The sequence below is a fragment of the Mustelus asterias genome, chromosome 4 (genome assembly GCF_964213995.1).
Source record: "Mustelus asterias chromosome 4, sMusAst1.hap1.1, whole genome shotgun sequence".
NCBI classification, from domain to species: domain Eukaryota; kingdom Metazoa; phylum Chordata; class Chondrichthyes; order Carcharhiniformes; family Triakidae; genus Mustelus; species Mustelus asterias.
The window spans coordinates 121,044,624-121,060,803 of NC_135804.1; the positions used below are offsets into that span (position 1 = coordinate 121,044,624).

Here is a 16,180-nt window from a genome sequence, read left to right on the forward strand (position 1 = left end):
TAATCACACAAAATTTTAACAAGGCATTTGGTAGCTGTCTTCCAATCTGGCATTTAAAAATCACTGTCTGAATTTTATTCAAGTCAATTCAGTGTAGCAGTTTGATTCTAATTTTGCTGGCCTAGATGAATTGATGTGGACATGGTCTTAAAGGCATGTCTAATAATTTTTTTACACAAGAGCAAGAACCCACTGAAATGCATTTGAATTGCATCCACCCGAGCAAAAATATACTCTAGTAGGGAAGAAAGATTCCAAGAGAGGGATAAACCAACCATGGCTAACCAGAGAGTATTAAGTTGAAAGAGAAAACATATAAGCCAGCAAAAGTCGATGATAGCCTTGAAGACTGGGACAAATTCAGAATCCAGCAAAGAAGTACTGAAAAGATAATAGAGAGAGAAAATAAACTTCAAGGGCAAACTAATGAGGAATATAAAAATTGACAACAGCTTTTTAAAAAATATAAAAAGGAAGAGAGAGGTCGAAGTGAACATAGGTATCTTAGTTAATGAATTTGGGGAGATAGTTATGGCGAACAAGGAAATAGTTAAACAAATATTTTGCATCAGTCTTTACGGTGGATCTTTCTCATCCGCCCTAGCAAGCAGATGGGGAAGTGAGGTATTTTTCGTCCTTTTTCTGTGTTATGGGCTTTAGTGGTGAGGCCAGCATTTATTGCCCATTCCTAATCTCCCTTGAGAAAGTGGTGGTTAGCCCCTGCCTTCAACCACTGCAGTGATATATGTATCCCCACAATGCATTAGGAAGCGAGTTCCAGGATTTTGACTCCGAGACAGTGATGGTACGGCAACATGATTCCAAGCCAGGATGGTGTGTGGCTTGGAGTAGAATATGCAGGTAGTGGTGTTCCCATACATCTGTTGCCCTTGTCCATTTAAAGGCGCTGTTGAAAGAGCCTTGTTGAGTTGCTGCACCCCATCTTGTAGATGGTACACACTGTTGCCTCTGCGTGTCAGTGGTGGAGGGAGTGAATGTTGAAGGTAGTGTTTGGGGTGCAAATCAACTGGACTGCCTTGTCCAGGATGGTATGAGCTTCTTGTTGGAGCTGCACGCATCCAGGCAAATGATGAATATTCCATCAAAATCCTGCCTTGTTGAGGAGGAGAGTCAGAAGATGCGTCACTTGAAGAATTCCCGGACTCTGACCTGTTCTTGTAATCACAGCATTGATATGGCTGGCCGCGCGATCAGTTTCTGGTAAATGGTGAAGTGCAGCATGTTGATAATGGAGTATTCAGTGATAGAATGCCATTGAATGTCAAGGGGTGATGCTTGGATTCTCTCTTGTTAGAAATGGTTATTGCCTGGAATTTGTGTGGCGCAAATGTTGCTTTCTACTGATCAGCCCAAACTTGAGTGTTTCCAGGTCTTTTTGCATTTGGACATGGACTGCTCCAGTGGAGTTGCGAATAGTGCTGAACAGTGTGCAATTATCCACAAACGCCCCCATTTCTGAGTTAATGATCAGGGGAACGTCATTGATGAAGTTGCAGAAGATGGTTAGGCATAGGACACTACCTTGAGGAACTCCTGAAGTGATGTCCTGGAGTTGAGATGATTGACCTCCCAACAACCACAACAGTCTTCCTTTGTGCTAGGTTTCACTCCCAACCAGTGGAGAGTTTTCCTCCTGATGCTCTAGTTTTGCTAGGGCTCTTTGATGCCATAGTCAGTTAAATGCTACTTGATATCAAGGGCAGTGACTCTCACCTCACATCTTTGGACAAAGATCGTAATGATGAAAGGAGCTGAGTGGTCGTGCTAGAACATAAACTGAGCATCAGTGAGCAGGTAATTGCCTGTAATTGGGGCTACATAGCACTGTTAATGCCACCTTCCATTACTTTGCTGATGATCGAGTGTCTACTGATAGGCTGGTAGTTGGCCGACTTTGATTTAACCTCCTTTTTTGAAGATGGGACGTACTTGGGCAATTTTCAATGTTGCTGGGTAGACGTCTTGTAGCTATACTGGAACAGTTTGGCTAGGTGGCTACTTTGGAGCACAAGTATTCAGTACAATTGCTGGAATGATGTCAGGGCCCATCACCTTTGCAGTTTCTGGTGCCTTCAGCTGTTTCTTGATATCGTGTGGGTTCAATCAAATTGGCTGCACACTGGCATCTGTGATGCCAGGAACCTTCGGAGCAGGCCAAGATGGATCGTCCACTTGGCACTTCTGGCTGAAGATGGTTTTATGTCCCATTTGAAGGACTGCTCTTCTACTAGTGCAGCATTTCCTCAGTGCTGTACTGGAGTATTGGAGTTGATCTTTGTGTTCAAGCCCTGGAGTGGGATTTGACCTTGGAACCTCGTGACTGAAGAGGCGAGAGTGCGACCAACTGAAACAGCCAACATCAGTTTTTCTCTATCTACTCTGTCGAGACCCGTCGTGATTTTGAACATTTCTCAGAATCTCTTCTAGCCTTCTCTTCTCTAAGGAGAACAGCCCCCTCTGCTCCAATCTACTTTTATAAATATAATCTTCATCCCTGGAACTGTTCTTAAAAATCTTTACTGCATCCTCTTTAAAGTCGTCACATACTTCCTAAAGTGTGTAATATTTGAATTCTCTCGTCCTCTGGCATTGAATTCCAGAAAGCCGTTGGTGAAGGTTGATACTAGAGCCAGCGTTACAGGAGCCATTTTCACTCGGTCATATTTTTATTTAGAATAGTGCTTCCCAAACCTATTCCCTGTGTTTTCTGGTTGGCTATATGTGAAAATTCTCCAATGTGATTGGTTGCCTGCACATCTTGATGTCTTCATGGCCGTTCTATGCTGCAAATTCCCATTGGATGACTCTGCTGCAGAGAGAAGCTGTAACCTTCTCGTTGCAGAGGTTGTTAGATCTCTTAACTGAAGCTTTCTTTGTGGTCAGTGGTGAGTGCTCTTGCTTACCTGCTGACCATGAAATCAATGATTCCTGCTCCTTGGCTTCAAATAGTGGTCTCCAGTCTAGATATTGGAAGATTAATTTCGTTAAGACTATAAAAAACAGTGAAGGTTTGGTGAATTGTCACAATTAAGGAAGTGACGGCACAACCATGTACAATGTTGGTCATCTTTCGTTGAATTTGAGAAGGTTTATGAGTCAGAAATTTCTACAGATTTATTAATCCAGAATCTGACAAGTTAGGCACCCACTGCACTTATGAAATAAGCACATTTTCATGCAATGAAGAATGAATGTCAATCTCAGCAAACTATCATATCATTAGATATTTAGAAATGGTTCATTATTTTGCATTCCGTTTTCCATCTGAAAATCTGATTGCTTTTTCTTGATTCCAGAAAATACCTAAACTTTTTTTTTGCTTTTTAATCCTGTGTAGTGTTATTATTTGAAATGAGTTAGTTGAATCAAATAAGAGCTTTTATTGTGTTTGCTTCAGTTTATTATTTTAAATGTCAGTGAAATCTTGGGACAATTTGCAACACCACATTGTATTGCTGTTACAGATCAGATGAAATGTAATCCATCTATTTTTTGTAAGTGCCAATAGTGAAGACTGATTGTACAGTAAACAAAGAATTGCTATTTTTTTCATTGAGTTATGCCTCAAACTACATCAGTTAACTGTGGCTGTTTCTAAGATCTATATAAATGAATTTGAAATGTATGTTTTGAACTTGGGATCTGTACCAAATTATATACATTTCTCAGGAATAGGATTTTAGATTATTAGCATCTACAGAACAGTTTCTCATGTAAACTTTTATATCTTTTGATATTTTGAATTCCATACTTTGGTGAATGTGAAATCACAACCTCTGTCATTTGTAATAGTGAATTGTTTGAAAAATATATGTTACTGATAAATTTGTGAAGACATGTTTTAATGCATGTAAGTAACATTTATGTCTGTTCCTCAAGTGTTTGAATCAGCAATGGTTCATTTAAAACTGCAATACTTTTTGACTCACTCACATACTTAATTTTTACATTACAGCTTCTCTTGGGATTTCTTTGTGAAATGTTATTGTTCATCTAAAAGAGCAGGAGCTAATGCATATCCTGGTATCTATTGATGTTGCTCTAACTGTTCAGTTGAACATGTTTTCGAGCAGCAGGCAATGATCTGTTCAATTTTATTTTCTTTTTGGTCCCTCCTGAGAAAATTTCCTTGCTGTCCCCTTGGTGCTGTGAAGCAGCAGTGCTAACCATTGTGCTATCGTGCCACCCCACAAATATACATGACACCCTTTGTTGTTTGCAAATTAGTTAACTGGACAGTTGGCTTGATAAATAACTTTAGAATTGTGTGCAGAAACTATTAGAGGAATTATTATTTTATTCAGCCTTGTGAAATTTATATAACAAATTTGTTCTGAAAATTCATCGTACAGTTTATTTTACTGATTACAATTCAGGATGGTGTAATAAGCTCTTATCCTGAGGATTTCTTGCCCTTGTGTGATATTTTTGAATGTCTAGGGCCCTATAATGGTAGCAGTTTATTGACTTGATCACTCTGCATCTCAAGACACCAGTATTGGTCCTACTACCAGAATGATTGTTGGCATTTGTTTTATTATAGTCTTACGTTAAATTGTGAACAACATGAAGGTCTTAAATTCTTAGTAGGTTGGACAAAAAGAATTGAATTGAATTTTTATGTTAAAACTTGTAGTCACCTGGTGATAGCAGTACAGTTGGTTAACTCAGTTGGCTGGATGGCTGATTTGGGATGCAGAGTGATGCCAACACCATGAATTCAATTCCCATACCAGCTGAACTTATTCATGAAGATCCACCTTTTTAACCTTGCCCCTTGCCTGAGGTGTGATAATCCTCAGGTTAAATCATCCCACCGGTCAGCCTTTGGTCATTTGGGACTATGGCAACTTTACCTTTTACAGTTCAGAACAGCGAGACATTCAATGACAAAATAATGAGAATTCAGAGCAAGTATGTTTACACAAAGCAAAAGTATGGGATTCGCAAATCCAGAATCCCCCTCGATATCAAGGGACATATTGAGTGGAATAGGGCAATTAAAGGAAGCTGATGTAAAGTATAGAGAACTTAATATTGCAGAAAGCCGAGAAAAGTATTGAAAATGCAGCGATGAAGTTAAAAAGGAAACTAGGAAAACAAAACGAGGACATGAAATAATGTTGGCAAGTAAAATCAAGGAAAAGCCAATCGAGGAAAGGGCCAATGCGAGGTTATAAAACGGACTATGTGTATGGAGATGGAAGACCTGGACATGGTTCTCCATGAATACTTTACTTCCATCTTCACAAAGGGAATGATACAGACATTGTAGCTAAGGAGGAGTATAAAACATTGGATGGGCCAAACAAGATGAAGAGAGGAACTTTTAAGGGTTCCAGCATCATTGCATGTACATAAATTACCTGATCTGCTTGATATTTATCCCAGGCTGTTAAGCAAGCAAGGGAGGAAATAGTGGAGGCTGTGACCATCATTTTCCAATCCTCAAGAGCTCCAGGTGTGGTAGTGGAGGAATAGGGCTGCTGATGTTGTACCGTTGTTCAAAAAGTGAGGAAGGGATAGACCAAGAAATCACTTGCTAGTCAACATAAACTCAGTGGTGGGCCACTCACCTGATGAAGGAGCAGCGCTCTGAAAGCTTGTGATACCAAATAAACGTGTTGGACTTTAACCAGGTGTTGTTGTGAGACTTCTTACTGTGCTCACCCCAGTCGAAAGTCGGCGTGTCCACATCAATCGTTATTTAGACAGATTAATTAAGGACAGTCAGATGAATTTTTGAACAAATGGCCAGTCTGCCAAATCCAAAGTTTTGAGGAGCTAACAAGGAGAGTTGATGAAGGTCACATGTTTAACATATTCTACATGGATTTTAAAAAGGCCTTTGTAAGATCAGAAATAGCAGACTGTCAGCAAAGTAAAAGCAAATGGAATCCGAGGAAAATTGGCAAGTTGGATCCAAAATTTACCCAATGGCAGGAGGTAATGGGGAATGTTCATGGTGTGCTTTTGTTGGATTTAAATATAGCGGGCATGATTAAAAAGTTCGCAAATTCATCATTCAGTTGATATTGAGGATAGCTAAAGACCACAGGAAGCTATCAGTGCACCAGTCAAGTGGGAGGAAAGTAGTAAGTGGAATTTAATCTGGAGAAATATGAGATAATGCATTTGGAGAGGGCAAGCAAGGCAAGGGCATGAAAAATAAATAGTAGATTCCAAAGAAGTGGAAATGGCACCGTGGAGTGCATGTTGACAGACTCTTGAAGGCGGCAGCATGGGTGGATAATGTGATTAAGAAAGCAAAATTAATATTTTCTTTAGAAGCCAATGCATTGAATATAAGAGCTGGGAGGTTAAGATAGAACTAAGTGCATGATAGAACTAAGAACTAAGATAGAATTAAGGGCGGCACGGTAGCACAGTGGTTAGCACTGCTGCTTCACAGCTCCAGGGTCCGGGGTTCAATTCCCGGCTTGGGTCACTGTCTGTGTGGAGTTTGCACATTCTCCTCGTGCCTGCGTGGATTTCCTCCGGGTGCTCCGGTTTCCTCCCACACTCCAAAGATGTGCGGGTTAGGTTGATTGGCCAAGCTAAAATTGCCCCTTAGTGTCCTGAGATGCGTAGGTTAGAGGGATTAGTGGGTAAAATATGTAGGGGTATGGGGGTAGGGCCTGGGTGGGATTGTGGTCGGTGCAGACTCGATGGGCCAACTGGCCTCTTTCTGCACTGTAGGGTTTCTATGATTCTATGAACTGTTTCGAACACTAGTTAGGCCACAGCGAGTGCACTGTGTACAGTTTTGGTCACCACATTATAGGAAGGATGTGATTACACTAGAGTGGATACAGAAACATTTATGAGAATGTCGAAGTTTAGCTGTGAGGAAAGGCACAGAAGAGGCTTAAAGAAAATTTAATTGAGATGTATAAAGTTGAGGGGTCGAGATAGGTTGAATAGGAAGGACCTACATCCTTTAGCAGAGGCCAATAACCAGGGGCATAGATTTAAAATAATTAGCAGATGGATTGCAGTTGAGTAGGGAAATTATTGCTTTTAGATGTACCTAATGTAGTTAAACGTCAACATTTGAACTTTGTTGGGTTATTTTTTTCCCATTGTGGTAAATTGCATTGGTGCTGCCAAATACAGTGAACTTCCAGTTTCGTTCCCAAAATTATTTTTCAAAATTTCTCTTCCAATTTGCTGTTTACAAAATTAGGATATCAATTAGAAAGTGAATCATTGCAAAATTAGTCCTCATCTCAGTAAATTTTGAGGCTGTTTTCCATTTGTCCAAAATACATAAGTTTTCAGGAATAATTTTTGAATGTGGATGGAAAAAAATGAGAACACACAGCAGATTTTAGATGATAGCAAATGCAAGCACCATGCACTGTCATAGAAAAATATAATCCATACAGTGCAGAAGGAGGTCATTCGGCCCATCAAGTCTGCACTGATTCTCTGACAGACTATCTTACCCAGGCCCAACCCCCAATCTATCCCCGTAACCCCACATCATTTACCATGGCTAATCCATCTAACCTACACATCTTTGGACTGAGAGGGGAAACTGGAGCACCTGGAGGAAACCCACCCAGACATGGAGCATGTGCAAACTCTACACAGACAATCACCCAAGGCCGGAATTGAACTCGGATTCCTGATGCCGAGAGGCAGCAGTGTTGCCCACTGTGCCACTAGTCAGATTTCAACAACAGCCTCCGTCAAAATATGTATTCAGGAACCATCAAAGTATGTCAAAGTATCAGTGAATTATTTTCCAAAGCCACCTGAGGATTTTAAAATTTGCTAATATATCAAATGCTTTGATGTTTCTTTAATATTTAAGATATGACCTAGCAGAGTCCTGTAAATGGCATCATTGTGCTGTTAATCATTATAAAATTTACCGTACATTGACGACTGATCAGAATTCATTTTTTTCATATTACAGATATAAAACAAAAAGTTTGTAAAACAAGATGAGACAAGAATATTTGTTTGCTGTCTGGCTTTGTTCAGGAGATTTGGTTCCTTCTATAATTGAAAGGTTAATTATCAAAAGGGAAATAAATATATGGTTATTTTCATGCTAGCTGTACTCAAAAATACAGCTAGAACGTATAATAGTGCATAACAATTTATCTAACAGATAAAGGAATTCTGATAAGGGCAAAGAAATAGATTTTATGAAAGTGAGTGAGTTATGATCCCTGTGTAGGAACCAAAATAAGAAAATTTACTGAGTGTCCCCCAAATGAAGAAAGCAGTTAGAGTCTCCAATACCTCTCCATTTCCAATGTCAAATTGTGCAAGTTCCTCACAGCCCCTTTTCCTGAATTCTCTACCTACCTTCCTCTTTTCCTGTGTGAAGAATGAAGAGAAGTATTCAATTAACACCCTTCCAATGTCTTGTGGCTTCACGCACAGGTTGCCCTCTTAGTCTCCAATGGACCCTGCTCTTTCCCTGATTAACCTCTTCCTTTCAATGTATTTATACAATATCTTAAGATTCTCCTCAATCATGTTTGCAAGTCCTTCTTCATGACCCATTTTTGCTCTTCTAATTATTTCCTTAAGTTCCCTCTTTCACTTCCAATATTTCTCTCGGGCTGTAGCTGAATTGAAAGAAAGAAAGAAACCCTACAGTGCAGAAAGAGGCCATTGGGCCCATCGAGTCTGCACCGACCACAATCCCACCCAGGTCCTATCCCCATATCCCTACATATTTACCCGCAAACCCCTCTAAGCTACACATCTCAGGACACTAAGGGGCAATTTTAGCATGGCCAATCAACCTAACCTGCACCTCTTTGGACGCTGGGAGGAAACCGGAGCACCCGGAGGAAACCCACGCAGACACAAGGAGAATGTGCAAACTCCACACAGACAGTGACCCAAGCCGGGAATCGAACCCAGGTCCCTGGAGCTCTGAAGCAGCAGTGCCAACCACTGTGCTACCGTGCTCTCTTTGGACTTGCTTAAAGCCTTTCTCCTCTTCCTCATCCAGTCCTGAATTGTCCTAGAGGTTCCTTGAACTTACTGCTCCTACATATCCCCCAAAAGGGTACATTTTGGACTTGTACTCTTCCCAGCTCCTTTTAGAATGCCCCCCTCTGTTCCACTGTAGACTTACTCGCAAGGCACTGTTCCCAGACAACTTTGGCCAGATCCTGCCTTATTTTAATAAAATTCCCCCAATCCAAAGCCATCTTTTGCAGGCCATCTTTCGCCTGATGACATTTATTTCCCAACCAATACTTAACACAAATGATTTGATTATTTATTTGATTGCTGTTTGGGACAGCGTACTGTGTGCGAATTAGATGCCATGTTTCCTACATAAGTCATAATTGCACTTTAAAAATAATTCATTGACTGTAAAGTGCTCCAGGATATCCTGGGGTTGTGACAGGCATTTTATTAATACATGTTCATACTTTATTGTTCAAATTCTCTGCCCTTCATATCCTTTTGGTCATATGTGGAGTTTTTTTCATAGATTAGCAGTGGCAGGACAGTCTCAAGTGGCTAAGTGGCCTATTCCTATTCCGTGTTCTTTGAATAACAAATTTCTATTTTAAACATCAAACTTATTCTCTTTCAATTGCCTTCAACGCGGTGTATATCAAGTAGTCTCAATCCTTTGTATGAAGAAACATTTTTGATTTGCCATCAACCTAGGTTGAATTTGAAGGTTATGTTCTTAAGTTTCAGGTAATTATCTAGGGGATAAGCATTCTGGATCTGACTTGATGATTCCCTTAATTATTGTGAGCACCTCAATCAAATCACTTATTAAATCCTGTACTCCCAGATGAATTGTCACTGTGATTTCTTCAATTCAGTATCACCTGCAAACACTCCTCATTCTATCCAAACTGAGGACATTCCATTTGTGAGGAATCCTGCATTGATCTCTTGGAGTCATCACTTGTCACTGTATGTTGATTCAAGTCTGGCCAGTTTGTTCCAATTCCCATTTTTCAACCAATCCATTCCACAAGGTTGCCTCCAGTTCCCCACGCTGCAACTTCAACAGTTGATCTTGTGCAGAATTCTTTCATCTTTTGGAATTTTTTAATTATGTTGTTAACCGTGTCTTTAGCACGAACGCCTTTATTTATTGTTAAAACATCGGCAGTAAGTGAAAAGCACATAGAATCAGTAGCACATAAACAAGACATTTGATCGTGCTAATGTTTATGTACCATCAAACATCCTCTCTCTCCTCTCCATCTAACACCATAATACATCTTTCTTTTCCAGCTCCCCTATGTTCTTCCCCACAACCACTCATGTGATCATGAGTTTCTCATAGCCTTGCTCATCCTCCTTACTGGTTATTTTGGTTACTGTTTGTGGATTTTCTTTATTTGAATGTGACATGATTGGTATATTTTATATACCAACTTGTTGATTGTTGCACTACCTGTTAGGTATGGATTTTCATTTTTAGGGATACAATCTTTGGGTCAACAGCTGTAAGTTAACATATTCTAATGTGTGACAAAAACTTGCTGGATTAAAGACTTATTTATATAGATTGTCTGGTAGGAAAATGTGGGGTTGAAGATAAAAGGTCACCAATAAATATTCAGGACCATTTTTATGCCAGAAAACTTGGATTCCATTTGTATTTCTGAGATGACGAGATAGTACTGGTGTTTCTGGCATTGCATTCTGCAGTTCCATCCATTGGATCATTTAGCTTATGGCAAGAGAGTTCTGTTTTCTTTGATAAAAGTAAAATATTGTGGATGCTGAAGGTCAAATTAGATCAGAAAGTGCTGAGAAAGCTCAGCAGGTCTGATAGCATCTGTGGCGAGAGAAACAGAATTAATATTTGGAGTTCAGTATGAATCCTCTTCATGTTCTGAAGGGTCATATTGGATATTCACTCTGTTTCTCTCTCCACCAATGCTGCCAAACCTGCTCAGCTTTTCCTGCACTTTGTTTTTAATTCTGTTTTCCTTGATTTTCATTTTTACAATATAGGATTACTGGTGTTTCTAGAACTTTTACTTCTATGATACGTGACACGTGTAAATATCAGTGTGTGTACAGGGAGAAATTAATTTCCTTCAACTATATAGATTTGATATCCTCTCATAAGGAGCTAGTGGAAATTCATCAAACTCTTAAGTTTGTAAGTCTTGCATATGCACTTATCCTGAAGGAGAACTGTTTTTCTTGAACGTAGAGTTTCTGGTGACATTGTACTTTAAGTTCGCAGTCTGCCAGAGTCTAGCTATTTGAAGATGCTGACAGTGTATTGCTTGCTGGTGCCTTCTACATTGAAAAATGTGATGCTTCTCCCAGTATTATTTAATGCAGTAATATTTAATGGTGCCTTGACAACAACAGCAGTTGTCTGTTTTCAAATTTTAAGAGCCATTTGAAAAGTTCAAAAAAATATAATAACCCACTTCAGATGAATGAATGGCGATAGAAGATGTTCTTTTCTTAATAGAATGTCTGTTTTGAATATACTAATTGTTTTTTCAATTAAAATGAATTGCGTTTGTACAATATGGTAAAAAGAGAAACGTTAATGTTTCATTTGCGCAGTCCCAAAGGTTAGCAGACAATTGCCTGAAACAAAAAAATTAATTTGTGTTAATGATCTGCATTACTTGATTATAATCTGTTCTCAGATGATGAAGTTATGATAAACATGGATGATTATCACTAAGATCAATTAATTTTCTATCTTAATTCCAGATTGGACCTCAGGAAATGACAGAGACATGTTTTTGGATTAAAGCCAAAGAGGAAAAGTTTGAGAGTCCAGATCTGTTCGCTAAACTAATGCTTGGTTTTGCCACACAAACAAAAGGTAACTGCTTTGATTACTGTACCCAATTATGTTTACAATGCAAAGTACATTCAGAATATATTTAAAGCATTACTTCTGCCTGAAAAAACTTCAGCTTAATCACTTAAATGTCTACATCACAGCACTTTTTGCTTTGGATATGATGAATCTAAAAATATGAATTTACAATATTTCAAGCGAGAGAATGTTACAGGACAAAGATGAACAAAGTAGACATTAATAAATATTGCACAACGTTACTGGCATGGCTTTCTGTTATAATGAGCAAAATATTCCTTTCAAATTAAGTGATTGATAAAATCCAGGGTTCAGTTTGTGAGATTATCTTGCTTTGAGGTCCATAATAGATAAATCTAATTTGAGTTTGAAAGTTGTCCACATTAGATCTTGACTCTTAGTTTGAAAGTTTATTGCTGATGAAATAGATGCTTGCTTCCTATTCTTCTGGGGTTTGTTTTTCTCAAACAATGCATAACAAATTGTGAAGACAATTGGAATGAACTCGGCCAGTATCTAAAATCCATTTTTATCATTATTATGAGGATAAATCAAATTTTAGCATTCTGTTTTAATGACAATATAGTAGTGTCAGGTTTAAAGTGGTGTAACCTGATTGGAATGATGGATTTTAAACATAGATTACTGCTGAAAAGGAAATGGCATTAGGATGATCAGTGACACAACATAAGGGGTGGAATTCTTCCAAAGAAATTCTAATTCGTGAGCAAGCTGGAGTAATTTACGCTCGTTTTTTCAGTGGGAGTTCACACTAGAATCTCCCACATTCTGTGCACTGCAGAGGCCATCAGTATGAATGTCATCAAATTTCAGGGAGCGGAACCTATTCATGCTGGAGAGGCTGAAATCAGCGGGCCTCTGCGCATGCACAGTGGCCCGAACTATCAGCCTCCCCGTTTGCTGGCCAGCTCGATTGCTGGCTTCCCTCCAACCTGACTGGATCCCAAAGCACAGTGGTAGCGAGACCCCCCCCCACAATCCCCACTGATTGTCCCTCGACCCTGCTGCCTTGGCACTGTCCCATGCCCAGTGGGCAATGCCAAGGTGCCCCTTGGGCATGGGCACTTTGCCCCTTGGGCAGTGCCAGGGGGCCCAGGCTGGCACTGCCAGGGTGCCTATGCCCGGGGGCACCATAACCTCCCGCTGCCTGACCCCCCCGAGTGGCCCCGATTGCCCCCCCCTTTCATTCCAGTGGGGTCAGGCCGCTAGTTCCCTGAAAGTGGGGAGCTGGCCTGAACCCGCTGGTGTGAAATACTCCTGGCTGGGTGGGAGATGCTAGCAGGCCGAGAATTCCATCCCGGGCCTGCTAACAGTATTTAAATAGTAGGTGAAATGCTATTTAAATGCTAGCCCCGCTTCCCAGCTGACTTCTGGCGCTGCGCGGATGCCGCCAGAAATCCGGACTTCGGAGACGCAAGCGCGGCGCAAATGCTCGTGGTAATCGGCCGATGCGCGATTCCGCCAGCCCGCTGCACTAATAAATTGGCACAGCTGGATGGGAGAATCGCCCTCAAAATTTTTTGTTTTGACTTCAAGCATCTTTGTACCTTACTTGAAAGTAGAAAAAATTGCCTCGGTTTTCCAGAAAGAAAAGTGGTGAGGCTAAGTTGGATGTCTTGTGATGTTCAAAGATACACAGTAAAATATACAAATCAGGTTATTGCGGTCCAACTTGTCCTGCTCCTCTGCAGCTGAGCCACGTGCTACCTTGCCAGGAAATGCAACATTCTCGCATGAAGATGAAGAAGTTGTGGTATTTACCCACTCGATATTAGCCAAACGTACTGGAAAAAGTTGAGATTTGACCATTCAAGTGTAAATTCATTTTTAATAGCATGATGGGTCTGTTATTATTGCTAAATTATTTTTGCAGGTATGGAGTCAAATTCCTTCACGTTTTAATTATTGTTGGAGATTTTTATTTTTAAATGTCTCTTCCGTCTCTTTCTTAATCGTTTGGTTTACTGTACTTGATTGAGTTAAATATTCTAAATTACACTTCCTGCTTTACACTTTGTGTGTCTTGGTAAGGATTCTTCAATCTGATTGGTTGAAGAGACATGCTATTGCTTGCTGTGCTCTTCCACTCCAGAGATCTTCTGTAGAGGGTGCTATGTTGAAATGAATTTTCCAGTTGATTTAAGCTGCCATACAAAAGCCAATAAAATGTTTGCAGGCCTGACCCATGTTGCTGACTACAAATTCTAGAGCGACATGATTAAATAAGAAAGTAGCTGGAACAGAAAGAAAATCGTCATAATGGAATGTAATTTTTCCTAATTCTAACCACCCCAACCTAACCAAGTGAGCACCACCAACCCCTCATAAAAGAGGGACATCCTCCTCGCACCCCCCTCCCCCTCCTACAAATAACGAGTCACTTCCCCCCCCCCCCCCCCCCCCCCCATACTACACAGGCAGGAGGGTGACCTGAACCTCCCCCTCCGCCGCACCCCTCATTGTGCCAGGGGGTAGTGCACCATTGGCACTGCCAGGGCGCATTGTCTGAAGGGACGCCCGAATGGGGGAGGGGGAGTCTGACGGGAGAGGGGGGATGGGTGGGGATGGGGGGCGGGGGGTCCCTAAGTGCGGTTTTGAGGGGGAAGGGGAGCTGAGTGGATGGTTTGGTCGGGTCACCCTCATGCCTGTGTGGTGTTGGTGACCTGTTATTTGAGTGGTGAGGGGGAGAATGCCCCTATTTGTTGAGGGGTTGGTGGTCCTCCACTGGATCCTCTGGATCCAGTATCCCAAGCTTGTTGTTACCAGCTAGTTGTTACCAGCACCCAAGCCCGCCTGGTGCATTTCCCACTGGAAAGGCAGATGAATGATGCGGGGGCGATGAATGGGCTCTCACGTCCGCTCATTTTATTACAATTAGCGTGTTCACTTGTATAAGTTTATAGTGTAGAAACTGACTACAACATTAGCTTGGCCCAAAGGAGCAAATAGATTAGCAACTGTTTTTTAAATTTGAATACTATAGTTCGATAAAATTGGAGGCTCCGGAAATCATTTGAGAGATAATTAGAACCGCCAATCTTCCTGCTGTCTGAGTCCATCACTGCATTCTACTCAAAGCAGGGCAAACTGCATTTTCCATTTATTACTACTTTGAATGACCACAAAAGATCTTTATTTTCTTAGTTATATTAATGGCACTGGCTTCCTAGTGAGCCTTGTCATACTGAACATTTATGCACTTTTAGAACATGGGACCTCTGATACCAGAAACTGAGATGTTATCAATTTTCAGTGCCCAGAGCATAACAATAAATGGAGTATAGCAATTGTTGAGGTCTGCATTATGGTATCACTTGTGTTCACTTGAGCAACAGAAGCAATTTCTGAAAATAACTCAAGTTCTTTATAGCACTAAAACAATGTAAAGTCATTGGAAAGTAGAGAAATAAACCACTAACAGTTTTGCATGGAAGCATTTGATGGTCCATCCAATGTTCTTAATTTATGCAATTCAGTCACACAAACTCCCTTCGGTATGAGATTGATACCTTTAGCATTTATGCAACAAAAGTCCGAGTTTTGAAATTATTGTACTGGATTTAGTTTATTATTTAATAATTCCGTTATCAATAATCGATCTTATGAGTATGAAAGCTGTGTGAGATAATAGGTTTTCATACTGGAAGGAACCAAGTGTGATGTTGAATTTCAGAATCATTCTGTTTAGAAGCAAATAGTATAAAAGATACAAGTTAAATATTTTCTTTGGTCACTCTGAATATTTTGTCCTTTCCCTTAAGCTTACTAGCCATCTCTCTAACACTAATTCCCCCTCCTCCATCCACCTCCCAACCCATCTTTTCCTTTATTTAAGGTGTTGACTCCTTGTTTGGATATAGTTCTGTGGGTGCTTGTAATATTGTGTATGTGTATGCATGCTCCCCGCCACAACAAAGTACAGAGGATATTGTAGCTGAGTGCAGTTATGGCCATGATCGACATCCATACCCAGAGGCTTTGAAGTTTCCAGTCAGGATTTGGAACACAATTGAATTTTTCCCCTTCTAGTTCCAGAGTCCCGAGGTGAGTTGTAATTTCCTTCTGATTATTTCCACTCCAATCAGCTAACTCGGCACAAACCAGGAATCACATCTTAAATTGTGATGGTAACGTGTCACTGTTCCACGTGGTCACACTGACCACTTCTCAGGGCAATAATAAAAATTGCCCCTTTCATTCACTTCTGCTCTCCTTGACATAAAATTAGTAAGGTTATGCAGCTGGTCGAGGTCAAGGGAGATAATTGCATTTATTCCTTTGATGTTGCTGCTGTCCATGAGCCTGACTTAGGCTCTTTTTCATCACCATCTT

General features: G+C 40.5%; 1 protein-coding gene across 5 annotated transcripts in view; it reads left to right on the forward strand.

The window, feature by feature from the left end:
* Positions 1–16,180, forward strand: part of diaph2 (diaphanous-related formin 2) — an 852,337-nt gene that overhangs the window by 350,163 nt on the left and 485,994 nt on the right. For all 5 annotated transcript variants that reach the window (XM_078211680.1, XM_078211681.1, XM_078211683.1 and 2 more), the window contains one exon: positions 11,716–11,830. In XM_078211680.1, the coding sequence (XP_078067806.1) occupies positions 11,716–11,830 (115 nt within the window). The remainder of the gene's footprint in view (positions 1–11,715; positions 11,831–16,180) is intronic.